This window comes from Monodelphis domestica, chromosome 2 (assembly GCF_027887165.1).
Source record: "Monodelphis domestica isolate mMonDom1 chromosome 2, mMonDom1.pri, whole genome shotgun sequence".
In the NCBI taxonomy this organism is placed as follows: Eukaryota; Metazoa; Chordata; class Mammalia; order Didelphimorphia; family Didelphidae; genus Monodelphis; species Monodelphis domestica.
In genome coordinates this window covers 493,882,297-493,904,624 of record NC_077228.1, presented here as the reverse complement: position 1 = coordinate 493,904,624, position 22,328 = coordinate 493,882,297, and the positions used below count along the sequence as shown (strand labels likewise).

General features: G+C 52.1%; 1 protein-coding gene across 1 annotated transcript; it reads left to right on the top strand.

Moving 5' to 3' along the window:
* Positions 1-447: 447 nt before the first annotated feature.
* Positions 448-18,393, top strand: ACP6 (acid phosphatase 6, lysophosphatidic). The gene is made up of 10 exons (XM_056819297.1): positions 448-1,192; positions 7,121-7,249; positions 7,372-7,502; positions 7,748-7,827; positions 10,423-10,510; positions 13,728-13,860; positions 15,743-15,843; positions 17,265-17,360; positions 17,727-17,892; positions 18,200-18,393. Exons 1-10 carry the CDS (start codon positions 1,016-1,018, stop codon positions 18,341-18,343), a joined length of 1,245 nt encoding a protein of 414 aa, XP_056675275.1. The 5' UTR covers positions 448-1,015; the 3' UTR covers positions 18,344-18,393.
* The last annotated feature ends 3,935 nt before the right edge of the window (positions 18,394-22,328 follow it).

Below are 22,328 nucleotides of genomic sequence, written 5' to 3'. Positions count from 1 at the left end.
TAATTCGCATTTTATAAATATTTGTGGGTTAGTCTTCTCCCTAGTAGACTGTGACCTTCCTGAAGGCAGGAGTGTGTGTCTTGTTTCATCTCCGAATACCAGGTGTATTGAAGAAGAGTAGACTACTGATGGCCGTTTATTGAATCGAAGCGAATTTCTCTTTTGATCTTTTTGATGGACCAAGTTCGGTGAAGTTTGCTAGCACCTCTTCTTCCCTCCATCCCAAACCCAGCCTCCTATCCGGGTAATTTCTCATTGGCTGCAGATACAAGCATCAATCTTTCCAAGACCAGACTAAAGACAGACCAGTCACTTCCCGGGGGTGGGAGGGGAGCACGAGAGACGCACCCTAAGAAACGGAGGTGGGGGAGGTGTCCCATAGGACAAACTAGAGGGGCGGAGCCAAGCATAGGGGAGGGAGAGGAGTAGCTCTGTGTGGCCGAAAGAGCCCGACCGCGCTTCCTTCTGGGAGTTGCAGTTCATTCCGCTGCAGGAGCTTCCGATTTCGGGCTGGTTTGGGGACTCCATCTCCCGTCGGGCTGCGCGTGGGCCGCCCCTGCCCCCATCCTCGCCGGTTAATAGGCTAGGGAGCTGGTGCTCTCCAATTAGAAAGGGCTGTCCCGGGATCCGTGAGGCAGTCCGCTCGCTGAGCGGCTCGGGGCATCGACACGGTAGTCCGGTGACTCGGGCTGTTCACTGGTTGTAGTAGGACGTGGGACACCTGGGCAGTGGGAGAGAGGAAGGCAGCGTGTGCCGCCTGCGTGTGGCTGAAGGCCTCTCCTTGGCTCAACTCGGCGGCTGCCCTCCCCCGCCAACCCCCTCCTCCCCGAGGGCAGCGAGCGTCCACCGCAGCGGGGGGCCTCGGGCTGAATGCTGGCGCTCGTCCGAGCCACTGCAGCCAGTAGCTGGTGAGCTCCCGCGGGCCGTACGGCCGGTGGGCCCCGCGCTTGCCAGCCTGCCTGCCCTGCCAGCTACCCCGGTCCGCTGCTGAGCTCCCCTCGGGGGCTTGGGCACCATGCTGCCCAGGCTCTTCAGCGTGCGCGTCTGGGCGCCCGTGGGCGTCTTGACCTCGCTGGCCTATTGCCTCCACCAGCGCAAGGTAGACCCCCAGCAGCTGCAGCTGAAGATGGTGCAGGTGGTGTTCCGCCACGGAGCACGGACACCCCTCAAGCCGCTCCCGCAGGTGGAGCAGGTGAGGAAGGGGGGGGGAAGGGGGGGCCGGGGCCAGCCACCCGCTGGTGCCTTCCCTCCCACGGTCAGACCTTCGCTTCCCCGAGGGCTCTGTGCTTGTCAGCGCCCGCCTGAGCACGTCTGTGCGTCACTGGGCGGCCACGAATGGTCCGGGGAGTGTGGGTTTAAGTGGTGCTTGCTAAGGAGATGACAGACCGTGTTGCCCAACTTGCAGGCCAGAGGACAGGAGGTGGAAGGGGGTGCCCCGGAAGAAGGACCCAGCTGGGTTTCTTGATTCCCAGTAAAGGCTTTTGGCATTTCTTTTTTCCCCATCCCCCGACCTTGAGTCCTTTTTACTCCTTAGATTAATTCAGTTCATCACAAATAGTGTATTTAAGTGGTCAGGGGACATAATGTGGGTAAGAGATTTCAGACCACTTCTGATGTTTACAAACCAGCGGGTATTGGGCAAGGCATTTAAAACCTCCTTGGGCTTCAGTTTCCTTACCTGTAAAGTGAGAGAGTTAGCCCAGAGAGCTTTGAAAGTCCCTTCTAACTCTTGCAAGAAGAGTTGCTTCCTAGCAGCTAGATGACTTAGTGGATTGAGAACCAGGCCTAGAGAAGGGAAATCCTGGCTTAAAATTCCAGCCTCAGATATTTCCTAGCCATGTGACCCTAGTCAAGTCTTCTCCCTAGTAGACTGTGACCTTCCTGAAGGCAGCCCTTACCTCTTTTCTGCCTTGGAACCATTCTAAGATGGAAATTAGGGGTTAAAAAAAAAAGAAAGAAAGATGGAAAAAGAAGAGTTGGGTGGAAGATGTCTTAAAGGAGATGACCTCTTCCAGTTGGGCCTTGAAGAAAGGAGTCTGTTGGTGATGATGGATAGAGCTTGAGAGGTGGAGAGATATTATGAGCAAAGCATGGAGACAGGACCATTGCTGAGAATGCAAAGAGGGAACTGTAGTGTAAAATAAAGCTGATACTAGCTGTGGGACCCTGGGCAAGTTAGTTAACCCTATTTGCCTAGCTTTTACTCTTCTGTCTTAGAGTTGTTACTAGGAAAGAAAGTAAGGGTTTAAAAAAAAAGACTAATCCAGTGAATTGGAATTAGACAGTGAACACCTTGACATATGCCAGGATCACAAACTTAATAGTTGGGGGAAACCACTGAAAATTCTTGAGGAGAGGGGTGCATTAAAAAAGGTGGATTATTCATGCTGAGAAGAATGGCATGTATTAAAAACAGGAATAACGAAGAGGCTTTTCCAGGTGAGGAAAAGATGGGAATGTATATGATGGGAGTGGGAACAGATGAGGATGAGTGCTAGAGGTATTGCAGAGCTAGAACTGATGGGATTTGGCAACTCATGGGCTTGAGGGAGAAGGAAAATATAAAATTACTTTTAAGATTATAAACCTGAGTGAACAGATTATCCATAGATCTAGCTAAATGGAGGAATGGGCAAGAATATGCTATTCAGCTTTGAAATTGATGAGTTTGAAGTAGCAATGATATTTCCAGATGGAGAAAAACCAGAAAAGTTAGAAATTCAAACAAGTTCTAGAGAAGAGATTTGGAAGTCACCCTTCCAAAATTACAAGCTGAATCTGTGTGTGAAACTCAAGTGTGAAGAGGGACCAGGACACTCACCCAGATTCTTAAGGGGTAGGAGCCAAAAAAATAGGAAAAAACAAACAAAACAAAAAAAAAACATGACTATATCCTGTGACATTGAAATCCAGGAGGAGAGGGTGCAGTAAAAGGAGGGAGTGGTGTGCTTCAGAGAGCTGAGGGAGGATAAGGTCAAAAAAGACCTTTGGATTTTTTTATTGGGTGGTTAATGAATAGGAACTGGTTTTTTAGAAAGGAAAAACAGAAGGCATTATGCTTGGTAGATGGAAGTGGCTTCAGAACTGGGACAGACCCAAGTTCACTTAACTCTTGAGTGCCCCAAGCTACTCTCCAAACATGTAAAGTGCTCACCTGCAGTGGTTTGAGAGTTTCCTCACCTGAAAATTCTCTATGTCAATGAAATCACCTTTCAGTTTTTTTAAGAGTTAAATTGAAAAAATCTTTTAAAGAAAGACAATTTTTAAAGGGCTGTCCATTTTTACATAAGCGTTTCTATGAAAACAGAGTTTCTAATTACAGCTCAAATAGCAATCTCTAGGAATCATTTTCTTCACTCACAAACTGGGATAATAAATACTGGCATTGCCAGATTCTTGGGATTATGTGAAGCACAAGAAAGATATAAATGCAAAGATTCTCCAAACCATAAAGCTTTATAGAAATTTTCATTATCAGAGAAGACATACGTGGAGTTCAGAGACCTGTGTCCTATTGGGGTTGAGACATTTTGGGAAATCACTCATTTCAAAGGATCCACCAAAAACTTTCCAAACCCAGTCTAGTGGCTTTGACACATTGTTGGGTTGGTGGAACTTTTCAGCAATATTTATATGCTCCAGAGTTTTATCCTCAGCTCAGCACTGAAGCAGGGTCTGGGAATGGTTTAGCATCCAAAAAATGAACTTGCTGTCCACAACTGGCTTGTGAGACAAATTACCATCCTCAGTACCACATTCTCGTGGACAGATGGATTCCAGTGTTTCAAATCTGCCCAAGCTGTATTCAGAACTCTGAAGTATTTTCCTCCCAGTAAAAGCAAACAACCCTTAGAAAAACCATTACAAGAAAGTTCACTCCATCTGCTTTGTGTTTCCATTCCTTTTCCTTCCGAGTGTCCTAGAGGCTTATCCTTTGGTACTTTGAAGCTTCCCCTAGAAAGGTGCAGAGGGACTGTGTTCTGGACTCTGGACCAAGGTAACCAGGCCTGTTGCCTTGAGAAGCAAATATTCTGATAAAGGTTAGAATAAAAGTTATGGGTGGAATGTTTGTGTGTGTATGTATGTATGTATGTATACACACACATCATAATTTGACAGATTTGAGTGTGTGTATATACATATTATACAACCATACAACATAATTAGAATTACAAATTTGGGAAGGACTTTCAGAGGTCATCTAGTCCAACTCCCCTTTACAGAAAAAGAAACTGAGATTAAGAGAGTTTTATATGTTGTATAGCTTGGGTTAAAGGACTTTAAGAGATATTTCAAGGGGAAGATTGACAAGACCTGGCATTTGAACTGGATGCTAGGGAGGTGAGTCAAGATAATTTAAAGATTTTGAACCTGAATAACTAATAATGCCATTGTGAGGGGGACCTGGCTAGTAGGGGGAGTTGAAGGTTTGGTTTTAGACATGCTAAATGAAGGGATAGGAGGTAACCAAATACAAGACTATAGTGCCACAGTCTAACTTCAAATATCTCCCACTATTCTAAATAAATCCATTTACTGTAGCCAACCTCTCTTGGCTATTCAACACCATTTTGTCCATTCCTATCTTTCTCTCTACTCTATGGCCCTTCTGCTTGAAGTGTCTTTTTCCTATTTTTTTTCAAGGCCAAATTCACTACCCTGAGCTAGCAAATGTTCCCTTTTTCCCTAGTGATGTCTTCATTACTAGTTTTGTGTTGAGTCAAAGGTATGTTATATTTATATATGGAATAGATCTTAGAGATTATGTACCCCTTCCTCACATTTTACAGATGAGGAAATGAGGCCCTAGACAAGTTAAATAATTTCCCTAAGTTCACTTGGGTAGAGAGTAACAACAAGGATTCAAAAGTAGGTCCTCTGACTCCAAATCTAGTGTTGTTTTCACCAAGCAATTTTATGTATGTATGATTTGTGTTCCTCGGTAGTGTAATTAATTTTTCAGTTACCCGGAATTAGTTTTCTCCCTCTTCCACTTCCCTCCTCTGACATAAAAAGGAAAAACAAAGTGTTTTTTTTTTAAATGCCTTTAAATACCCTTACCTTCTGCCTTGGAATTAATACTGTGTATTGGTCTGAGGAAGTGTCTGAGGCCAGATTTGAACCTAGAACCTCCCATCTCTAGGCCTGGTTCTCAATCCATTGAGCAACCCAGCTGCCTCCCAAAACAAAGTTTTTTTTAACAAATATGTGTCACCAGACAAAACAAATCTAGGAGTAACCAAGTCCAAAAATGAAGAGCCATTCTTCTTGAGTCTTGCTGTCTCTCTACCCAGAGCTGGATTTGTCCATATCTTTGCTTATATTTCCCAGAGTGCTTAGCCCTGAGCAGGGAACTTAGCTTTTTCTTTTTAATTGTTTTATTTTTTTTAATCCATACTTTCTGACTTGGTAACAGTTCTAAGACAGAAGATCAGCAAGGACTAGGTAATTGAAGTTAAGCGATTGGCCCAGGGTCACCCAGATCAGCAGTATCTGAGGCCAGATTTGAGCCCAGGTTCTCCCAACTCCAGAGAATGTGGTTGTTGAGCTGGAGTTCAGGACTGTTCTGAAACAGGAATTTGGTTTGGAGGATTATACCTGCATGGAAGTGGTCGTTAACGCTGTGAACATAGATGCCTTCTCTGAGGGGTAGTGAGAACAGAGAACAAAAACCTGGGTTCAGAAGCCACTGGCCTTCTTTGAGGAAGAGTCCCAAAGCAGAGAAGGGGACAGGAGGCAGTGAGAGGGGCAATGGATGCACAGGGTTCAATGTTGCTGAGGTGATAACACATGTATAATCCAGATCAGATTGCTTGCCAGCTCCAGGAGGGAGGGAGGCAATTTGGATCTTTTAATTTCAGAAAACAAATGGGGAAATTATTACGTGTAATTGATAAAATATCTTTATAATAAGAAATGATGCTAAGAGTTTAGGGAGGATGAGAAAGGAGGTGGGAGAAAAAAAGGCCATTGGATTGATCCAGGAGGGATGGTCAGAGAAGAGGGACAGGAGCCAGAGCCTAGGGGATTATAAGAGGAGTCAGTGGTGCCTCTATGGAAGCAATAGGTAGAAACTACTTGTCCAAAAAGCTTGAGCTGAAGAAAGGAAGAGGAGGAGGAGGAGGAGTCAGCAGGGCTTTTGGGGGCAGGCTTTGAGCTGGAAGGAGCCTTACAACTTGGTTTTAAAAGTGAGGAACAAAAGCCTGGCAGGGGGAGTCACTCTCACAGTGGAGGTTCAAATCCCAGGCCAGCTTTGGGGCCAGACGGATCGTAACTTTTCTCACATTGTGTTTGGGAATCTGAAGAGGAGCAAATGTGCCTGCTTCTCACCCTGCTGGTTTCATGAACCATCCTGTTCAACCCCATCATCTTTCAGATGAGTAAACAGAGTCACCCAGAAATGAAGTGGGTCACTTCAACTTGCATAGCTATTTATGAATGACTAGAAAAGAGGCATTTAAGGGCTTTACCATGTGCCAAAGGCTGCTAGCCAGGATGGATAAATAGAAGCAAGCACAGTCCCAGCCCTCGAGGCGTTTACATGCTAATGGGAGAGAAAATAAATAGAGAAGGTTTCAGAGTTTAGTGGCCAAGCAAGTGATGGTGTAACTTCTGCATTGTCATTTCTCCTGATAAAGCTATGCCCATTGCTGATGTCGATCCTTTGGACAGTACCAGGAACTCTGGTGTCAAGAACTTTCTTTTCCAAGCCTCAAGTTGCTCTGATTTGGGGAGGGGCTGTGACACAGCACCCACAAAAGGAGTTGTTTCCTGAGCTGGAAGTAGGACCAGCAGACTGGAGGTGCTGCCACTAAAGGGGCTCGTGGGCTTACCTATTCAAGGGGCAGTGAGGTGGCACAGTGGCTAGAGTGCCAGATTTGGAGTTGGGAGGACCCAGGTTCAAATCTAACTTCAGATCTTTACTCACTGTGTGACCCCGGACAAGTCACTTAACCCTGTTTGCCTTATTTTCCTCATCTGTCAAGCAAACTGGAGAAGGAAATGGCAAATGACTCCAGTAACTTTTCCCAAGAAAAGCCCAAATGGGGTTACAGAGTCAGACACACCTGAAGAATGACTGAACAGCTTTCACAGATGGTGGTTTTCCCTGTTTTGGCAGGTAGAGTGGAATCCCTCACTGTTGGAGATCCCCGACAAAACCCTGTTTGATTATGTCGTGACCGACCTCGAGGGTGGCCCGAGACCGCCGTCTCCTTACGACAGTCAGTACCAAGAGACCAGACTAAAGGTGAGCTGGGGAGAAGCAGCCCAACAAGCTTCCACTTGTTCGTGCTTGCCGCCGTCCTGAGTTATCGTGGGGTCTCTGTTCCTCTGCTTCCCTTCTGTCCCCCCATCTTCCCTCTGCCGCAGGGTGGTGTGTTTGCGGGCCAGCTGACCAGCTTGGGAATGCAGCAGATGTTTAGCCTGGGAGAGAGGCTGAGGAGGAACTACGTAGAAGACGTCCAGTTCCTCTCGCCAACATTCAAGCCGGGGGAGGTCACGTGAGTCCCATGTAAAGTTGTTCCTTCCTGGAGGTCTCAGGCCCGGGAGCCCCCGTCCAGGCCCTCAACCTCTCCCCTCCCCTCTGTGACAGGGCACGTGGGGTGTGAGCCACGGACGGGCAAGGGCCAGTCCCTGAAAACCAGTCCCCAGCGGCCCTAAATGCTTCTCTCAGGGGAGTCATCCTGCCAAGAAATAAGGGGGTCTCCTAACTACACTGCCCTTAAGAGGCTTTTTTCCTTCTCAGTGTTCGCTCTACTAACATATTCCGGAATCTGGAGTCTACGCGATGCTTGTTGGCTGGACTTTTCCAACGCCAGAAAGAAGGTTAGAGTCTGAGCCCTGCTTTACGTGGACATCCTCCCCCTTCCCCTGTGCTCACAGCCAAGGGAGCGCCGCCCTTTGGCGGGCACCTTCCGTGCTGCTTGGCATCACGGCCCTCCGCAGGCTCTCCAGCCGCCATTGCCAGCCATGCTCAGGACTGCACACGCCACCCTGGATGGGGGAAAGAAGGTAGTGGACGGAAGGGATGGCTTGGCCAGCCTGGGGAGAGGCGGACCTACGGTGGCTGCCCGGTGCTTGGCTGGGCTCCTGGTGGGCCTGGCCAGGAAACCCTGTATCTATTCCCTAAGAAAGAACCGCTTATGGCGTGTTATTGTTGTGAATGAAATAATGACAAAATTAAATTTGAAATGTGATCGGTAGGTAAACACATGTGTCAGGTGAAATGTGTAGAAACAGCGGAGCCTTTCATCTCGGATTCACTGAGACTCCCTGGCTGCAAGTAAGCCTACACAGCATAGCTACTAACCACAGAACCTCGGCCCCGGAAAGGACACCCGAGGCCCCAGAATGGAGCCCTCCACGGACGTCTCTGCCTGAAGACGTTTGGAGATGGGGAATTGGCTCCCTCCAAGGCAGTTCTAATTGTGAATGTTTTTTCTGTTGGGTTGAACCTATTCTTGCTTCTGCCTTCTCGGGTCACCCAAAGCAAGACGAATCGCTTGATGTCCGACAGCCCTTTCAGTCATTGAAGACCACTAATTATGTCTCACCCCTGCCTGCAGACTAAACATCCGCAGTCTCTCACTTGATCTTCCCGTGGCATCGGTCTGCCCGCCATGTTAGTGACCCTCTTCTGTGTGCCCCTGACTTTCCGGGGTCCTTCTGCCCTTGGAGGGGTGCTCACGGAGCAGGCAATCAGAGTCGTGCCTGGCCCCAGGGGAGAAAACTAAAAGCAGGGGTGTAAGCTGGAGAAAGGGCACTTGGCTGCTGACAACTTGGCCTGCCCAAAGGGGAGTGAGTAGCCTTAACACCCCTTAATGCCCAGGAAGACTTCCCAAGGAGCCCGGATGGTGTTCTAGCCAGGATTCTTGTTCAGTAGGCAAGGCCTGCTGCAGGGCCATATGAGGCCCGAGGATACAAAGAAAAGGAATGAAACGATGCCTGCTCACAAGACGTTTCCCTTCTAACGGGAAATAGCGGTATTATCAAATGAGACGGTGTACGTCGTGCACAATTAATGCCAGCTAGTATTTGTAGTATGTTGTTAAAATTAAAGGAATGTTGAAGCTCCTTAGAGGAACTCAAGAACTGAGGAAAAAAGGGTGAGCCAGGAGCTGAGCCCCTTGAGAGAACAGGGAGAAGGGCCCAAAGGCTGGTCCTCACAGTCCCTGTGATCTGGATCAAGTGATGATAAGGCATTTATTTTATTTATTTTATTTTTTTAAGCCCTTACCTTCCGTCTGGAGTCAATACTGTATATTGGTTCTAAGGCAGAAGTGTGGTAAAGGATAGGCAATGGGGCTTCAGTGACTTGCCCAGGGTCACCCAGCTGAGAAGTGTCTGGGGCCAGATTTGAACCCAGGTCCTCCTATCTCTAGGCCTGACTCTCAATCCACTGAGCCACCCAACTGGCTCCTGATGGTAAGGCATTTATTAAGTAGTTCTATGCCAGATACCTTGCCAAGGACACAAATACAAGCAAGGCCAGAAAGTGGATGGCGTTAAGCACTTTGATCAAGGAGGAGAGATGGCTGAGTCAGGTCGGACGGTAGCAGCCTTCAGCGTCTTCCAGCTCTTGTCAGTGAGTCTGTCTAGAAGCAGAAGCCCCCATGGTGGACGTAGCATTCTGAGTCATCTTGGCCAGGGCAGAGCATGGCGGGACTCGCTGCTCCTAGGCTTCTGTTTATGCACTCATTCTGTGGCAGGACGTTGCTGTCCTCGGCCTCCTGCCTCTGCCATTTTGGAGGGTTTGTGCTCGGCGGTCTGCAGAGGTGGGGTACCGTCCACTTGTCTCCCTTCCTCCTCACCACCGCCCTTCACCTGACAGAAACACTTGGGGTAGCCTTTGGTCACGGATTAGAGGGCTGTCCGGCCTGTGCCTAAAATACATCATGTAGCCCAAGAATAGCATGTAGGGGGCCATCTTGGATGCGCTGCTGCCCTCTGGGCCCACGGGGGCTGGTCTTTGCCCCCTTTGCATGTAGGCTGGATAATCGGCCGTGTCTGTGGAGTGCTTCCCAGCTTGGTCGAGTCGCCGGTTTACAGAGCTGGAGCCCCAGGACTCGGAGGGTTGGCCCGGTCACAAAGCCGCTGTCCAGGAGAGCCTCTTTGGGCCTCAGTGTGGTACCAAGGCCCGGCTCTTTCAAATACTACCGCCAGGCCTTTCTGGGATCCACTCTGGGTTTTGGCACGTGTTGGGGGGTTTGCCCAAAGCCTGAGGCCATTCCAAGCGTGATCCAGGGGGTGAGATGTCCCGGGCAGATGCTGGCCCTGCCTGTGTGGGACGGCAGTCAGGCTTCTTGGGGAAAAAGGAGGCTTTTGGGGCAGCAGGAGATGGGCTGCCGGGTGGAGGACGATGCTTGTCCTCAGGCCAGATGGGAAAGCAAGAGGCCAGTCTTCTTGTCCCTGTTCTCTTAGGCCCAGTCACCATCCTCACCGATGAAGCCAGCTCCGAAATCCTGTACCCCAACTACGATAACTGCCAAACCCTGAGATACATGGTCAGGTAAGTGCGCCCCCCCAGGCTCCCCCTCTCCCTCAGGCCTCCTTCACAGGCGGGGGTGGGGGTGGGGAGGATGGATGGGGGTTTACAAAGGGCCGCCTTGTGTGTATGACCTGTGACAGAGATGGGAGTGTGGATGCTTATCCATGTGTCCATTGTAAGTACAGTTGGGCTTCTCCCTGTGAGTGGGTGAAGCCTGATTCCTGATGGGGGGGCACGTCTGCCAGGGGCTGCTGGCCCCCCAAGAGGGAAGAGGGGTCCCCATAGCCTTAGGAATACTATAGGAGAGCCAAGAACTTCTTGGGCCAAGCAAGCCAAAAAGGATCCTGGGACCATAAAACCTTAGAGCTGACAGGGAGCCCAGAGACCCTCCAGGCCAGGAAACAGAAGCCTGGAGAGATGAGTGACTCAACCAGTAGAGAATGATAGGGGATGAATTTGAATCCAGACCTTTTGGCTCCAAATCCCTTCCCACCGTCCCAGGCCATTGCTCCTCTGTCAGGTTTCCATTCCAGCAGCGTATGAAGGGCCTAGAGAGGGCCTGGGGCAACTGCCAAAAGACCCTCTGCCCGAGCCACAGAGGAGTAGGAGAGAAATGCCTGATGGGGTCAGGTCTGGTGCCCTAAAAAATTTGATTCTGTGTTTGTCAAATGTAAATAGACTCACCATGGGAGCATCAGGGAAAGCTCCATGGAGGAGGTAACAAGGAAGAAGATAGAAATGGGGGAGCCAGTGGATGAGGAGCCCCAAGATAAGGCTGGCCCTGCTGGGAAAGGCCTTGAATGCCAGGCAGGGAAAAGGGGGGTCTGCTTTATGTTCAGCAGGGAGGAGCCAATGAGAATTTTGGAATAGAAATAGAATGGTGGGTGGGATTACTTCCTCCCCAGGGAAGGCCCAGGGGTCACATCCCCTGTTCCAGGACGGAGGAAGGACTGAACTCAAACTTGGGTCTTCTCAGCTTTGGGGCCAGCTTTCGCTCTATTACTGGTTCTCCTCAAAGTGGATTAAAATAGTTTAGTTCCGATGACTCGCATTTTTCTGGTGTTTTTAAGGTTTACAAAGAGCTTTCCTCAGCCCTGTGAGGTGGAAGGTACGCTATGATGATAAATGTACATAGTTATAATTACCTCTATATGATCATGTGTTCTATATGGGTACAAGTTCCATTTTCCAGTGAGGAAACCGAGCTTCAGAGATTGAATGTCTCTCCCAGGGGTCAGACAGAGCTAAAACTTGCACCCAGGACTTCCACCTCTAGAGAAGCCTTCACAAGATGAAACCACCTTTGGTCAAGGAGAAATGAAGGTTGGGACTGCCGGAGTAGGGCAAGCCATAGGAGCTGGCAGCAGACAGGGAAGAGTCAAAGATGGCCGGGGGCAGGGTTCAAGGCCAGTGTGAGAAGGGAAGTTGTATTTTGATTTGATCCATCCGAGATTTAGACCTCCCTTCCATTTGTTTTGAATTTGGGTCAATCAGCAACCAGGGAATTGATCCCACAGGCACCACCCCTGGGTGATGCCAGGCTAATTGAGGAACCATAATTGGTTCCTGGGGGGTGTCGTTGGAGAGCTAGTGGGGGAAGAGAACGTATTCTAAGGTGAGACCCTGCAGGAAGGGGGAGTTTGTTCCTGAGGCTGAGGTTCTGAGACCCTCTGGGGTAATTCTTGACCTCCTTTCTAGATTTCCCTCTCGTGTTATCTTTATCTTACTATCATAAACCTATTAGAGCTACTGACAGTCTTGTGACTTAAGGATTAATTTCTACAAATGGCGACCACAACAGTTTTTACTCATAATTTAGTCAAACCCATTCCAGCCATCACACCAGAAAGAAGGGAAAACAAGGCAAGAATCTGAAGGCCAAACACTGGTTGAATGGATTGGGGGGGGGGGGGTACCAGAGAGGAAATTTAACATCTTAAATTAGGAAGAGATCCTTTACCACAAAGGGTTGAGGCATGCCTTGGAGGCCCCAAGAGTAAGTCATTCCAGAACCCTTATGGGGGTGGGGGGTGACGGGTGAGGCCAGAATTCATACAGAGGGAGCCTCGATTTTATTTCTGCCACCTCTGAGTCAGTCAGCAAACCTTTTTTAGGCCTGAGTGAGTGAGAGGGAGATGGCCTCAGGGACATGAAGTGGTCTGATCTGGTGGGGTTTCCTCCTCATGTGGAAATGGTTCAAGGCCAAAACCTGCAGAAATTCTGCAAGCGATTGCTGCGTGGGCCCTGGAGTCTCAAGCGGAGGTCCAGAGTTGGGAGGAGACATTATTGAGTCCAACCTCTTCATTGTACAGGAAAGGAAACTGAGTCCCAGAGGAGTCGAACGGCCTCTGAGTTGGGAATTCAGGGCTTCCTGACTCCCAGTGTCAGGGCGCAGGGCTGGCCCCTTGTTTTTCAGCTGGAACATGGTTTTACGTGCTCTTCCCCCATTGAAGCCTGGGAGCCGGGCTGCATGGGCTCATTTTCATTCCCGAGAAGGCTGTGGCCTTGTCATTTCTGCTTCTTTTGTCCCCGGGCCGAGCACGGCCGAACATCGAGCTCCCTCTTTCCACAGGTGTGGAATAGCCTGCCTGGAGCCCTGCAGCCAGTGAGTGGGACCCAGGCCCCCTCCTGGGGGTTAGAGCCTTGCTTCCAAGCCAGCCCCAGCCGCCTCTGGGTCCCTTCTGGGCCGCTCGCGGCTCTCCCCTCCTTCGAGGATCCTCGAGGTCCTCGTTGTAGCCGAACCTGAAGAGACGCCTGGGGCCGGCCTGGTCTGAGTCAGTGCAGACCGGGGGCCCGGGCCATTGCGGAAACCTCCCTGGCCTTCGGTGGCGCCAGGTGGCGGCAGTTCTGTGGTCCAGTAGAGGCTCTGGGTGGCCCGAGCTGTGCCCACAGGGAGGAAGTCTGGGCCCCAGGTCCAGCCAGAACAGAAAAGTGAGGCAAGGAGGGCAGGCCGAGCCCAGGGCCTGGCTTCCGGGCCGGTGCTGTCCCGTGGGGTCCCGAGGTCCTCAAGAAGAGCCTTCGGGGCCACCACCACGGCACAGCTCAGAGTGGCAGGTGAGGGGGGAAGGGGCCAGATGGGGGAGCCAGAGGCTGGGCCGCCCCCCACCCCCTTTGTGCTCCCCGCTTGTTCTGTGGAGCCACTCGGCCCACCTAGGCCGGGGCTGTGCCTCAGAGAGCCTGGTCTGGCCTTCCTCTCCTTCGTGGTGGGCCTGACAGCGGCCTCCTTCTTCCTCTCCAGTGTCAGGAGGCTGATGGCCACCGTGCAGCCCGAATTCTTGGAGGACCTGAAGAAAGTACAGAGCGAGATGGGCATAGATGGCAGCAAAGGCGTGGACTTCTTCCTCCTGCTGGACAACGCGCTAGCAGAGAAGGTGAACGCGGGCTCTCCTGGACAGGGTCCTCTGACCGCTCCTTGAATACTTCTCCTAACAGAGGGCTCACTACTGAGCAAGGCTTCATTGAATTCTAATTTGTAGGAAATTCCCATTTGATTTGGTTTCTAAGACCTCGTGGCCTTGATTTTCTTTTTTTTTCTCTGAACACATTTTAGGTCACAGATATCCTTTTTTTGTTTAACCCCTTGCCTTCTGTCTTGGAATCAATACTGTCTCAGTTCCCTGTGAGCTGGGCAATGTGGTTAAATGACTTCCCCGGGGTCACCCAGCCAGGAATGTCTGAGGCCAGATCTGAACCCAGGACCTCCCGGGAGTCTCTGGGCCTTGTGCTCTGCCTCCAGGATCCCTTTTAGAATGGATGCCCACGTCTTCCGTCCCCTGGTTTGGGTCCCAGATCCAGCCCTGGAGCCCAGAGCCGCAGAACCCCCTCCCCTCCCTGTGCCCTCCCGCTGGCCTGTGGCCCAGCATGGACGGTGCCCACGCCAACACCTCGGAGGCCTGCCCCAGGTCAGCAGGCCGGACACGCTCCTCCCCACATCTCGAGGGGCCGGACAGGGAAAGGAGAAGGGCTTGACCTGAGCAGGGAGCCGGCCCTGCTGGGCCCATCCACAGACCGGGGGCGGCCTCTAGCCTCCCTTCTTTTCAGAAGGGCACCCCCAGAGTTCTCCCCTCAGAGATCACGGTCCGGGCACTCACGGGGGAGCAGGTCCAGGCCTGCGAGAGCAGAAACCAAGGGGGCACCCGCAGCAAAATAACAGGAACAGAGACTGGATTCCTGGCAGCTGATTCTGGACCTTCCTGAGTCACGGAGACCCGGGTTCAAGTCCAGCCTCAGACACTGTCGATGAGCCTGGGCAAGTCCTTTCACCTGTGCCTCCGGTTCCCCGTCTGCGAAGGACCTGCCAAGCGCTCCAGGATCTCTGCTGAGAAGACCCCGCATGGAGGCCGTGAGGCGTCGACCACGACCGAACCACAACAGCTCCTGCGACCCCCAGCTCGTAGCAGGGCCTTAAAACACATCCCTGGCGCCTGTCCAGAAGCCGCCCCCATCCCTCCCTGCCCCACGGCAGCCTCGAAGACCCCACGGAATCCTGGGCAGAACGCCGGGCCCGGAGCGCAGGGCTCGAGGCATCCACCGGCCGGCAGCGGCCTCCAGAGCAGGAGAACCACCCGTGCCCCAGGCGGCTCCCCAGGAGCTCTGGGGAATGGGGGACCTGTCGTCCTCGCCGGAGCCAAGAGGGGAGCTCGCCGAAGGGCCAGGCCGGAGCTCAGGAGGCCCCCGTGTGCCCTGGGACTTCTGTCTGAGGCGTCGCCAGCGCCCAGCAGGCATTATCAGGCACTCAGCGATGGATCAAACTGTCTTCTGGGATGGCGAGCGGCAGTGCGGGGTTCTGCCCCAGGGACTTTGGGGCGCTCCCGCCCTCCTGGGACTCGGGTTAGACCAGAGGCCTCCCGGGTCCTCCCGGCTCTAGGAAACTGCAAACGTAGTGAGCCGGGGAAAGGGAAGAGAGGACATTTCAAGGGAGGGCCTGCGGAAGGGGAGGCAGTGAGGCCTCCAAGCGGGAGATCCTGGGTTCAAATGTGGCCTCAGACACTAGCGGTGTGACCCTGGGCAAGTCACTTCCCCCCAACCTTACTACCCTTCTGCCTCGGAGCCAATTCCCAGTCATGAGCCTAAGATGGAAGGTCCGTGGGGGTTTTCAAAAAGAAAGCAAGCCCAGAGTGTGTTCAGGGTCCCGCCCGCTGTTTGGCCCGGAAGGAAGGAAACCTCGTCTTCCCAAGGCTGCCCCCAGGAGACGGGGCCCAGGGAGGGCGGGCCGCCGGGAGCCCTTCCTCACTCCGTGCATGGCCCCCTCAGGTTCACGGACTCCCCAGCTGCCCCACGCTCAAGAAGTTCACCCGCATGATCGAGCAGAGAGCCGTCGACACAGCCCTCTTCATCCTGGGGAGCAGAGACAGGTGAGGCCCGGCCTGGGTCTGAGCACCCGCCCCTGCGGTCCGAGACGCCAGGGCTGCCCATCGGCACGCGCCGGCCCAGGCGCCGGGCGGGTTTTCTACCGTCGGTCCGTGTGCTGCTGCCGCTGGGAGTCGAGCGGGAGACCCCCCAGGTCTGAGTGACCCCCCCCCCCCGGGAGGCTCCACGATGGGGTGGAGGTGGGCAAGGCCTGCCTCGAGGCTCGGGAGAGCCCTCGGAGTTATCTGGCCCTCCCGTGAGGCCTCGGCCCAGAGACCTCCCCGGTCTGTCCCGGCTGGGCCCTGCGTAGCCTTCTGGGGCCCAGCAGAAAGACGTCTGAGGCCCGGCTCTCGAGATGGCTTTCCTGTCCACTCTGCGGCCCCGCTCTGTGCCAGCCTTCTGGGCTCCGGCCTGTCCTCGGCTCCTCTCCTGACCTCCCTGACAGGCCGGGAGGCTCCTAAGGCGGCGAGCTGACACCCCCTGCCCGCCTCTCCTTGTAGCCCGGCGCTGGGGTGTGCCCAGCTCCTTGTGCCTCATCCTGTGGGCTGGCCTTCTTGTCGGGTCCCCCTTTTCTCCCCAACTCACGCGTCTCAGGTGGCGGCTCAGCAGGAAAAGCCGTGGGAGCTGCTCAGTGAAGACGAACCAGGGGAGAAGCCTCATGGTCTGTGGCCTAGAAAGAATGGCCGGCACAGGCGGTTCCTCCTCCGGCTGTGTTCTCCCACCCCGGGCACCAGCGGTCTGGCCTCTGCCCTCGGCTTAGGGCTCGGGGCGCCCCGCTGCCTGCCCTGGCCTGAGAGCCGGCTCCCTCCCAGCCCCCGTCATTCCCGCCCCGCCAGCGCATCTGGATCCCCTTCCAACCCTGCTTGTCCATGCGTGGACTTGCAATTCGTGACGGTTTCTGTGTGTGGCGCCCACGGCCCGGGGAGGACTTACATCTTTTAGATTCTGTGGCCGGAGCCCTCAGGATATCCCTCCCTAAATCGTGAATAGTTTGTTCATGATCCTGGGGGCAGCTGGGCCGCTCAGTGGATCCAGCACCAGGCCCAGAGATGGAAGTCCTGGGTTCAAATGTGACCTCAGACGCGTCCTAGCTGGGTGATCCTGGGCGAGTCACTTCACCCCCATTGGCTAGGCCTCGCCGCTCTTCTGTCCCGGAGCCCATAGATGGCGGGGATCCGAAGGCCGCAAGGGCTTTCTAAGATGAATAGTCCTTCCTTCATGAAAGACTTTGTGGTCTGAGTTGTCCCGGGGCTTCCTGGACGTGGCCTGGCTCCTCTTAGGCCCCTCCCGCTTTCCCAGAACCCCCCGGGAGGCGTCTCTGCCCTGCGCCTGGGCCGTGGGGGCTTTAGGGGGCGTAATTTTAGGAGGCGGCCGATGCCCCGTAGGCCTGGGAATGCACAGCCCCATGAGCTTGCCTTCTTCCCAGGGAGGGGCTCCAGATGGCCGTCGGCCCCATCCTCTACACCCTGCAGAACAACATGCTGGAGTTGTCGACCCCTTCGGCCCTGCCCAAAGATACCAGGTAGTGAGCGTCCCGGCTGGCGGGGGGGAGCACTGGGCTGGGGAGGAACGGCACAATCGGGGATGGAGGCCGAGCCGTTGAGGACCAGGACCCAGACAGGCCAGGATGGCCTCTGCCGGTGGCTTTCCTCACTCCTCTGCTGGGGTCCCGGCCTGATCTGAAGTTCCTTAAAGACAGACTTCCCTCCCGCTTAGAGCCTGTCCTGGGTCCTGGCTCCGAGGCAGAAGAGCGGTCAGGGCTGGGCAGTCGGGGTTAGTGACTTGTCCAGGGTCACCCAGCTAGGACATGTCTGAGGTCAGATTGGAACCCAGGACCTCCCGTCTCTGGGCCCGGCTGCCCAGTTTCTTCAAGAACTTTCCCTTGCAGAAAGCTCTATCTCTACGCTACCCACGACGTGACCCTCATGCCCCTACTGATAACCCTGGGCATCTTTGACCACAAGTGGCCGCCGTACGCCGCAGACCTCATCATAGAACTCTACCAGCACAAGAAGTCCAAGGATTGGTTCGTCCGACTCTTGTACAACGACAAGGTGAGTCCTCGCGGGGGGCCGGGGATCAGGGTGGGGTCACCTCCTGTCCCCGAGTCAGAGACCAGAGTCTGGCCCTTCCTCCTCCCGCTTGCCTGGGTGACTCGAGGGGAGCATGGGCTCTCTGAAACGATTTTAATTGCCTCAGAACGCCCAGCCGGCTCCCTGTCCCAGGGCCGCGGCCCTGCGCTGGAGCGTTGGACGGGATGGTTCGGCGGCTGGCTCGCCGTTGGGCAGGGCATTGGGGGCCGCTCACAGTGGCAGGGTTCACTGCGGCGCTGTCCCGGGGCTTTTCCTTGGTTTTCTACAGGAACAAGTGGTGAGAGGGTGTTCGTCAGAAATCTGCCCCCTGCAGGAGTTTCTCTTCGCCATGTCCCCCTACGTCGTGAGCCCAGACGAATACATCACACTCTGCTCCAAGATGGAGAACAAGGACCTCGGCGATGACCAGTGAGCGTGTGGCACACGGGGGAGCCGATTTTTAATAAAGACTGTTTGCGTAAACCTCTGGGCTCTGTGTGTGTCTGGGGGAGATCCTAGAGAGGAATCGTGGGAGCTTCTGTCGTGAACGAGTGGAAGAGCCCACGTGGATGGAGGCCTCCTCAAGGAGACAAGGCACCGCCGCGTACCGTACGAGCGCCGCACTTCCTGGAGCGTCTCCGGAGCCGGCCGTGCCAGCACTGTGGCCAGAAAACGGTGCGAAGGCCTCCCTGAGCGGCACCGCAGCCCCATGTCCTTCAGGCCCTCTCAGGGCAGCCTTGGAGAACCCAAGCTCGCCCCGGTGCTTGATGGACCTGGAGGGGGAGAGCTGAGGAGTGATGCGTGACCAGCCCATTGGGGAGGTGAAAACAGAAGGCCCAAGCAGGGAGCTGGACTCCAGTGGCTCTGGTTCAGATCCAGTTGGGTCTGAACTCGGGAGGAGGTGGGGATGAACCTGTGGATAAGGCATCTTTTTTTTTTTTTTGACTGGAACCTTGAGAAGAGTCGTAGGAGCCAACTTGTGGATCTTTAAAGTTAGGGTTCCTTCCCCCTTGCCCGCCGAGGCTGGTGGTCTGCCAGTGGTCCGAGGGCTTGTCCTGGACAGAGCGTGTAAGTATGGGGGAGAATCCTGCCTAACGAAGACAAACCAAGGAAGTACCCAGAGTGTCACCAGGGAAAGGGCAGAGCCAAATTGTGTTGTGGAGCAGAACCAAAAGGCCCACCTACCTATCTTCACGCTTTCCTACATCTTTCCATATAGGATTTGTCCAGCGTTCCATTGGTTCTTTTGTTGTCCTGGCTCCACTCAGGCCATCTTGGTAATCCCTGGCTAGCTTACTTGACTCCCTCCACGTCTTGTCCTCTCATAAGGATTAACATGAACGTCCCAGATCTTAACTCAATAACACGTAATGCATGTAAACACATTCATTATCTCCTTCAGATAAATGTTATAAACAGGATGATGCCCATTTTGTAGATGGGGAAACCAAGGCTAAGAGAAATTAAATCATTTGTCAAATTGAGGGCCAGAGATAGGACTGGAACTTGGAACATCCTGGCTTCTCCTCCAGGACTTTAGCTGTACTACCACTTTGTGTAGTGGTATTTGTAATACCACTTTACCCCTTCATGCTGTAAGGGGTAAAATTAGGGCTTATTGACTGAATCTATTATACCAGTGGTCGCCAGGGATTAATTCAATCCCAATAAAATGCTCAAATCGGTTTGGGATTTTTATGGTGGTTTAATTACAATAGAGGGAAGGAATTAAGAAGAGAGAAAAGGGTATAAGTTTTTCTCCAACCTAGCCTAAGCCAAGGGAAGTTCAGAGAACTCAACCATGAGGCCTCCTCAGAAAGATTAAAACTAGCTCAGCTTCCAGCCACGAGGTCTACTCTAAGATGAGGGGCTCCTAAGAGGATAGTGCTTTAGGAGGTAAAGGAAAGGAGGAATCATTCTAACCACTCTCCCAGGTCGCTCAGGGAAGATGCCTCACCTAACCCACTCTACAGAGCTGCTCCCAGTTACCTCACCAGCAAGCTACAACCACCAAACTTCCAAAACGCCCAGCATGCTGCCTCCCGACACCCGAACCAGAGAGAGTCACATCTCCGCGAGAGACCAAAGAGAGGAAGTGACACGAAATATATAGACTGTTTTTTACATCACTTCCTGCATCTCACATGTACCAATGGTAGCTTAGCTTGGCTTAGGACAGCCAGGGGGTCTGTCAATTGTTTCTTATTTGTTACTTGCTATCACATATCTGTCATAGGCCATTCTCCCCAACACTTAATTCTCTTCCTTCCTTCCTCTCTCTCTCTCTCTCTCTCTCTCTCTCTCTCTCTCTCTCTCTCTCTCTCTCTCTCTCTCTCTCTCTCTCTCTCTCTCTCTCTCTCTCTCTCCCTCCCTTCTTTCCTCTTCCTCTCTCTCTCTCTCTCTCTCTTGCTTTCTCTCTCCCTCCCTCCCTCCCTTCTTCTCTCCCTCCTTCTCTTCCTCTCTCTCTCTCCCCCTCCCTCCCTCTCTCTCCCCCTCCCTCCCTCTCTCTCTCCCTCCCTTCCTTCCTCCCTCCCTCCATCTCTCTCTCTCTCTCTCTCTCTCTTTCTCTCTTCCTCTCCCTCTCCCTCTCTCATATTCTTTCTTTCCTTCTTCCTTTTGACATTGTATCCTTGTATAGTGCCTAGCCAATGATTGGAATTTAATCAATTTTTGTGGATTGATTGTTTGATTGACAGCTCAACTGTGTCCATGGGCAAGTCACTTAATCCTGTTTGACTCAGTTTCCTCCTGTATAAAATGAGCCAGCCTGGGGATGTAGACTCTAAATGAACATTCTAATGCAAACACTAACAACATGGAAATAGGTTCTGATCAAGGACACATGTAATACCCAGTGAAATTGCACATTGGCTACAGGAAGGGTAGGGGGAAGGGAGGGAGAGAAACAATATGATTCTTATAACCAAGGAATAATGTTCTAACTTGATTAAATAAATTAATTAAAATAAAATAAAATGAGCCAGAGAAGGAAATGACAAACCACTGCAGTGTCTCTGGAAAGAAAGGAAGGAAGGAAGGAAGAGAAGAAGAGAAACGGAGGAAGAGATAGAGAGAAGAAACAAAAGAGGAAGAAGGAAAACAGAAGAGAGAAAGAAGGAAAGAAAGAAAGAAAGAGATAAAGGGAGAGAACCAAAGAAAAAGGAAGAAGAAAAGAGAGCGGAAAGAAGGAAAAAAAGGAAGTGGCATGGCCATTGGACCCCCAGAAACTCAGGCAAACTATTATCAGGGAAATTCCCTTGCTCCCTTACATCTTTGTGATTTTTAGCCTAAAACATCTAATGACCCAGATAGGACCCTGAGATGATTGTCCTCCTTTGATCCTCCTTTAGATTTAAGTTGGACAGAGAGATGCACCTCCAGGCTACACCTCGATTCTATCAGGCTACATCTCAAACATCTGTCTGTTCCCTAAAACTAAGGAATCTTTATGAGGGTCATTCCCTATGTCTCCAGGCAGACCCCAGTCAGATGACCACCCCACCCCACCAAATACCTGAGTGACTACCACTCTAGAGTCACGTCCACACTATGACACAGCATTTGTTGCAAGAGTATAAAATCCCCAGAATTGGTGGGTTCTGGGAGCAGCCTTCCATCCTGCTGTTCCACTTTGCTATCCTGGCCATTCTCAACATTACTCTCTAAATTAATAAATTTCTCTTTTTATTTTTAAGCTAAGTTTTGGAGTCTTGCATTCTTGCAAAAGGTATCCTTCCCGAACCCCAGGGGTGTACCCCTTCACCCCCACAACAGGAAGAAGGAATGGAAGGAAGAAAGAAAGACAGACAGACTGACCTGGCCCTGGCTATGAAGATTCCAGGGCTACTTGACCAAAATGATAGATACTCAGCTATTGAAGCAGTAGTTTATTGAGTGTGTGAACAAATAACTTATTTTAGCAGTGCTAGGTAGCACAGTGAATAGAGTATTAGTTCTGGAGTCAGGAAGACCAGAGTTCAAATACAGCCTCAGACATTTACTCAACTGTGTGACCCTAGGCAAGTCATTTAATCCTGTTTGACTCAGTTTCCTCCTGTATAAAATGAGCCAGAGGAGGAAATGACAAACCACTCCAGTATATCTGCCAGGAAAGCCCCAAAAGTGATCATGAAAAGTCAGAGATGACTAAAACATTTATATTGGAAGAAAACTTGGACCATTCTTAGCTGGGCTGGGCTTTTCCCGGAGGTCAGCCTAGTTTCAAGAGAAATGTGAGATCATGAAGGTAATCAGCAAAATCAGCCTGCCATAGGACAGGATTCATCAGAGGATTCATTTGGAAGGAAATAGAGTATGAAATAGCAGTGAGTCCATACTAGACAGCCCGAACATCTCAGCAAAGGCTTGTGTGGCCAAAGCAAAGACTTGGAGCTTCCCTGTAGCAGAGGGGCCCAGGG

Excerpts from the sequence above, each read along its gene's own strand:
- ACP6 (XM_056819297.1), top strand. The coding sequence starts at position 1,016 with ATGCTGCCCAGGCTCTTCAGCGTGCGCGTCTGGGCGCCCGTGGGCGTC. Across the intron at positions 15,844-17,264 it reads ATCCTGGGGAGCAGAGACAG|GGAGGGGCTCCAGATGGCCG; the intron begins GTGAGGCCCGGC and ends CCTTCTTCCCAG. Across the intron at positions 17,893-18,199 it reads GACTCTTGTACAACGACAAG|GAACAAGTGGTGAGAGGGTG; the intron begins GTGAGTCCTCGC and ends GGTTTTCTACAG.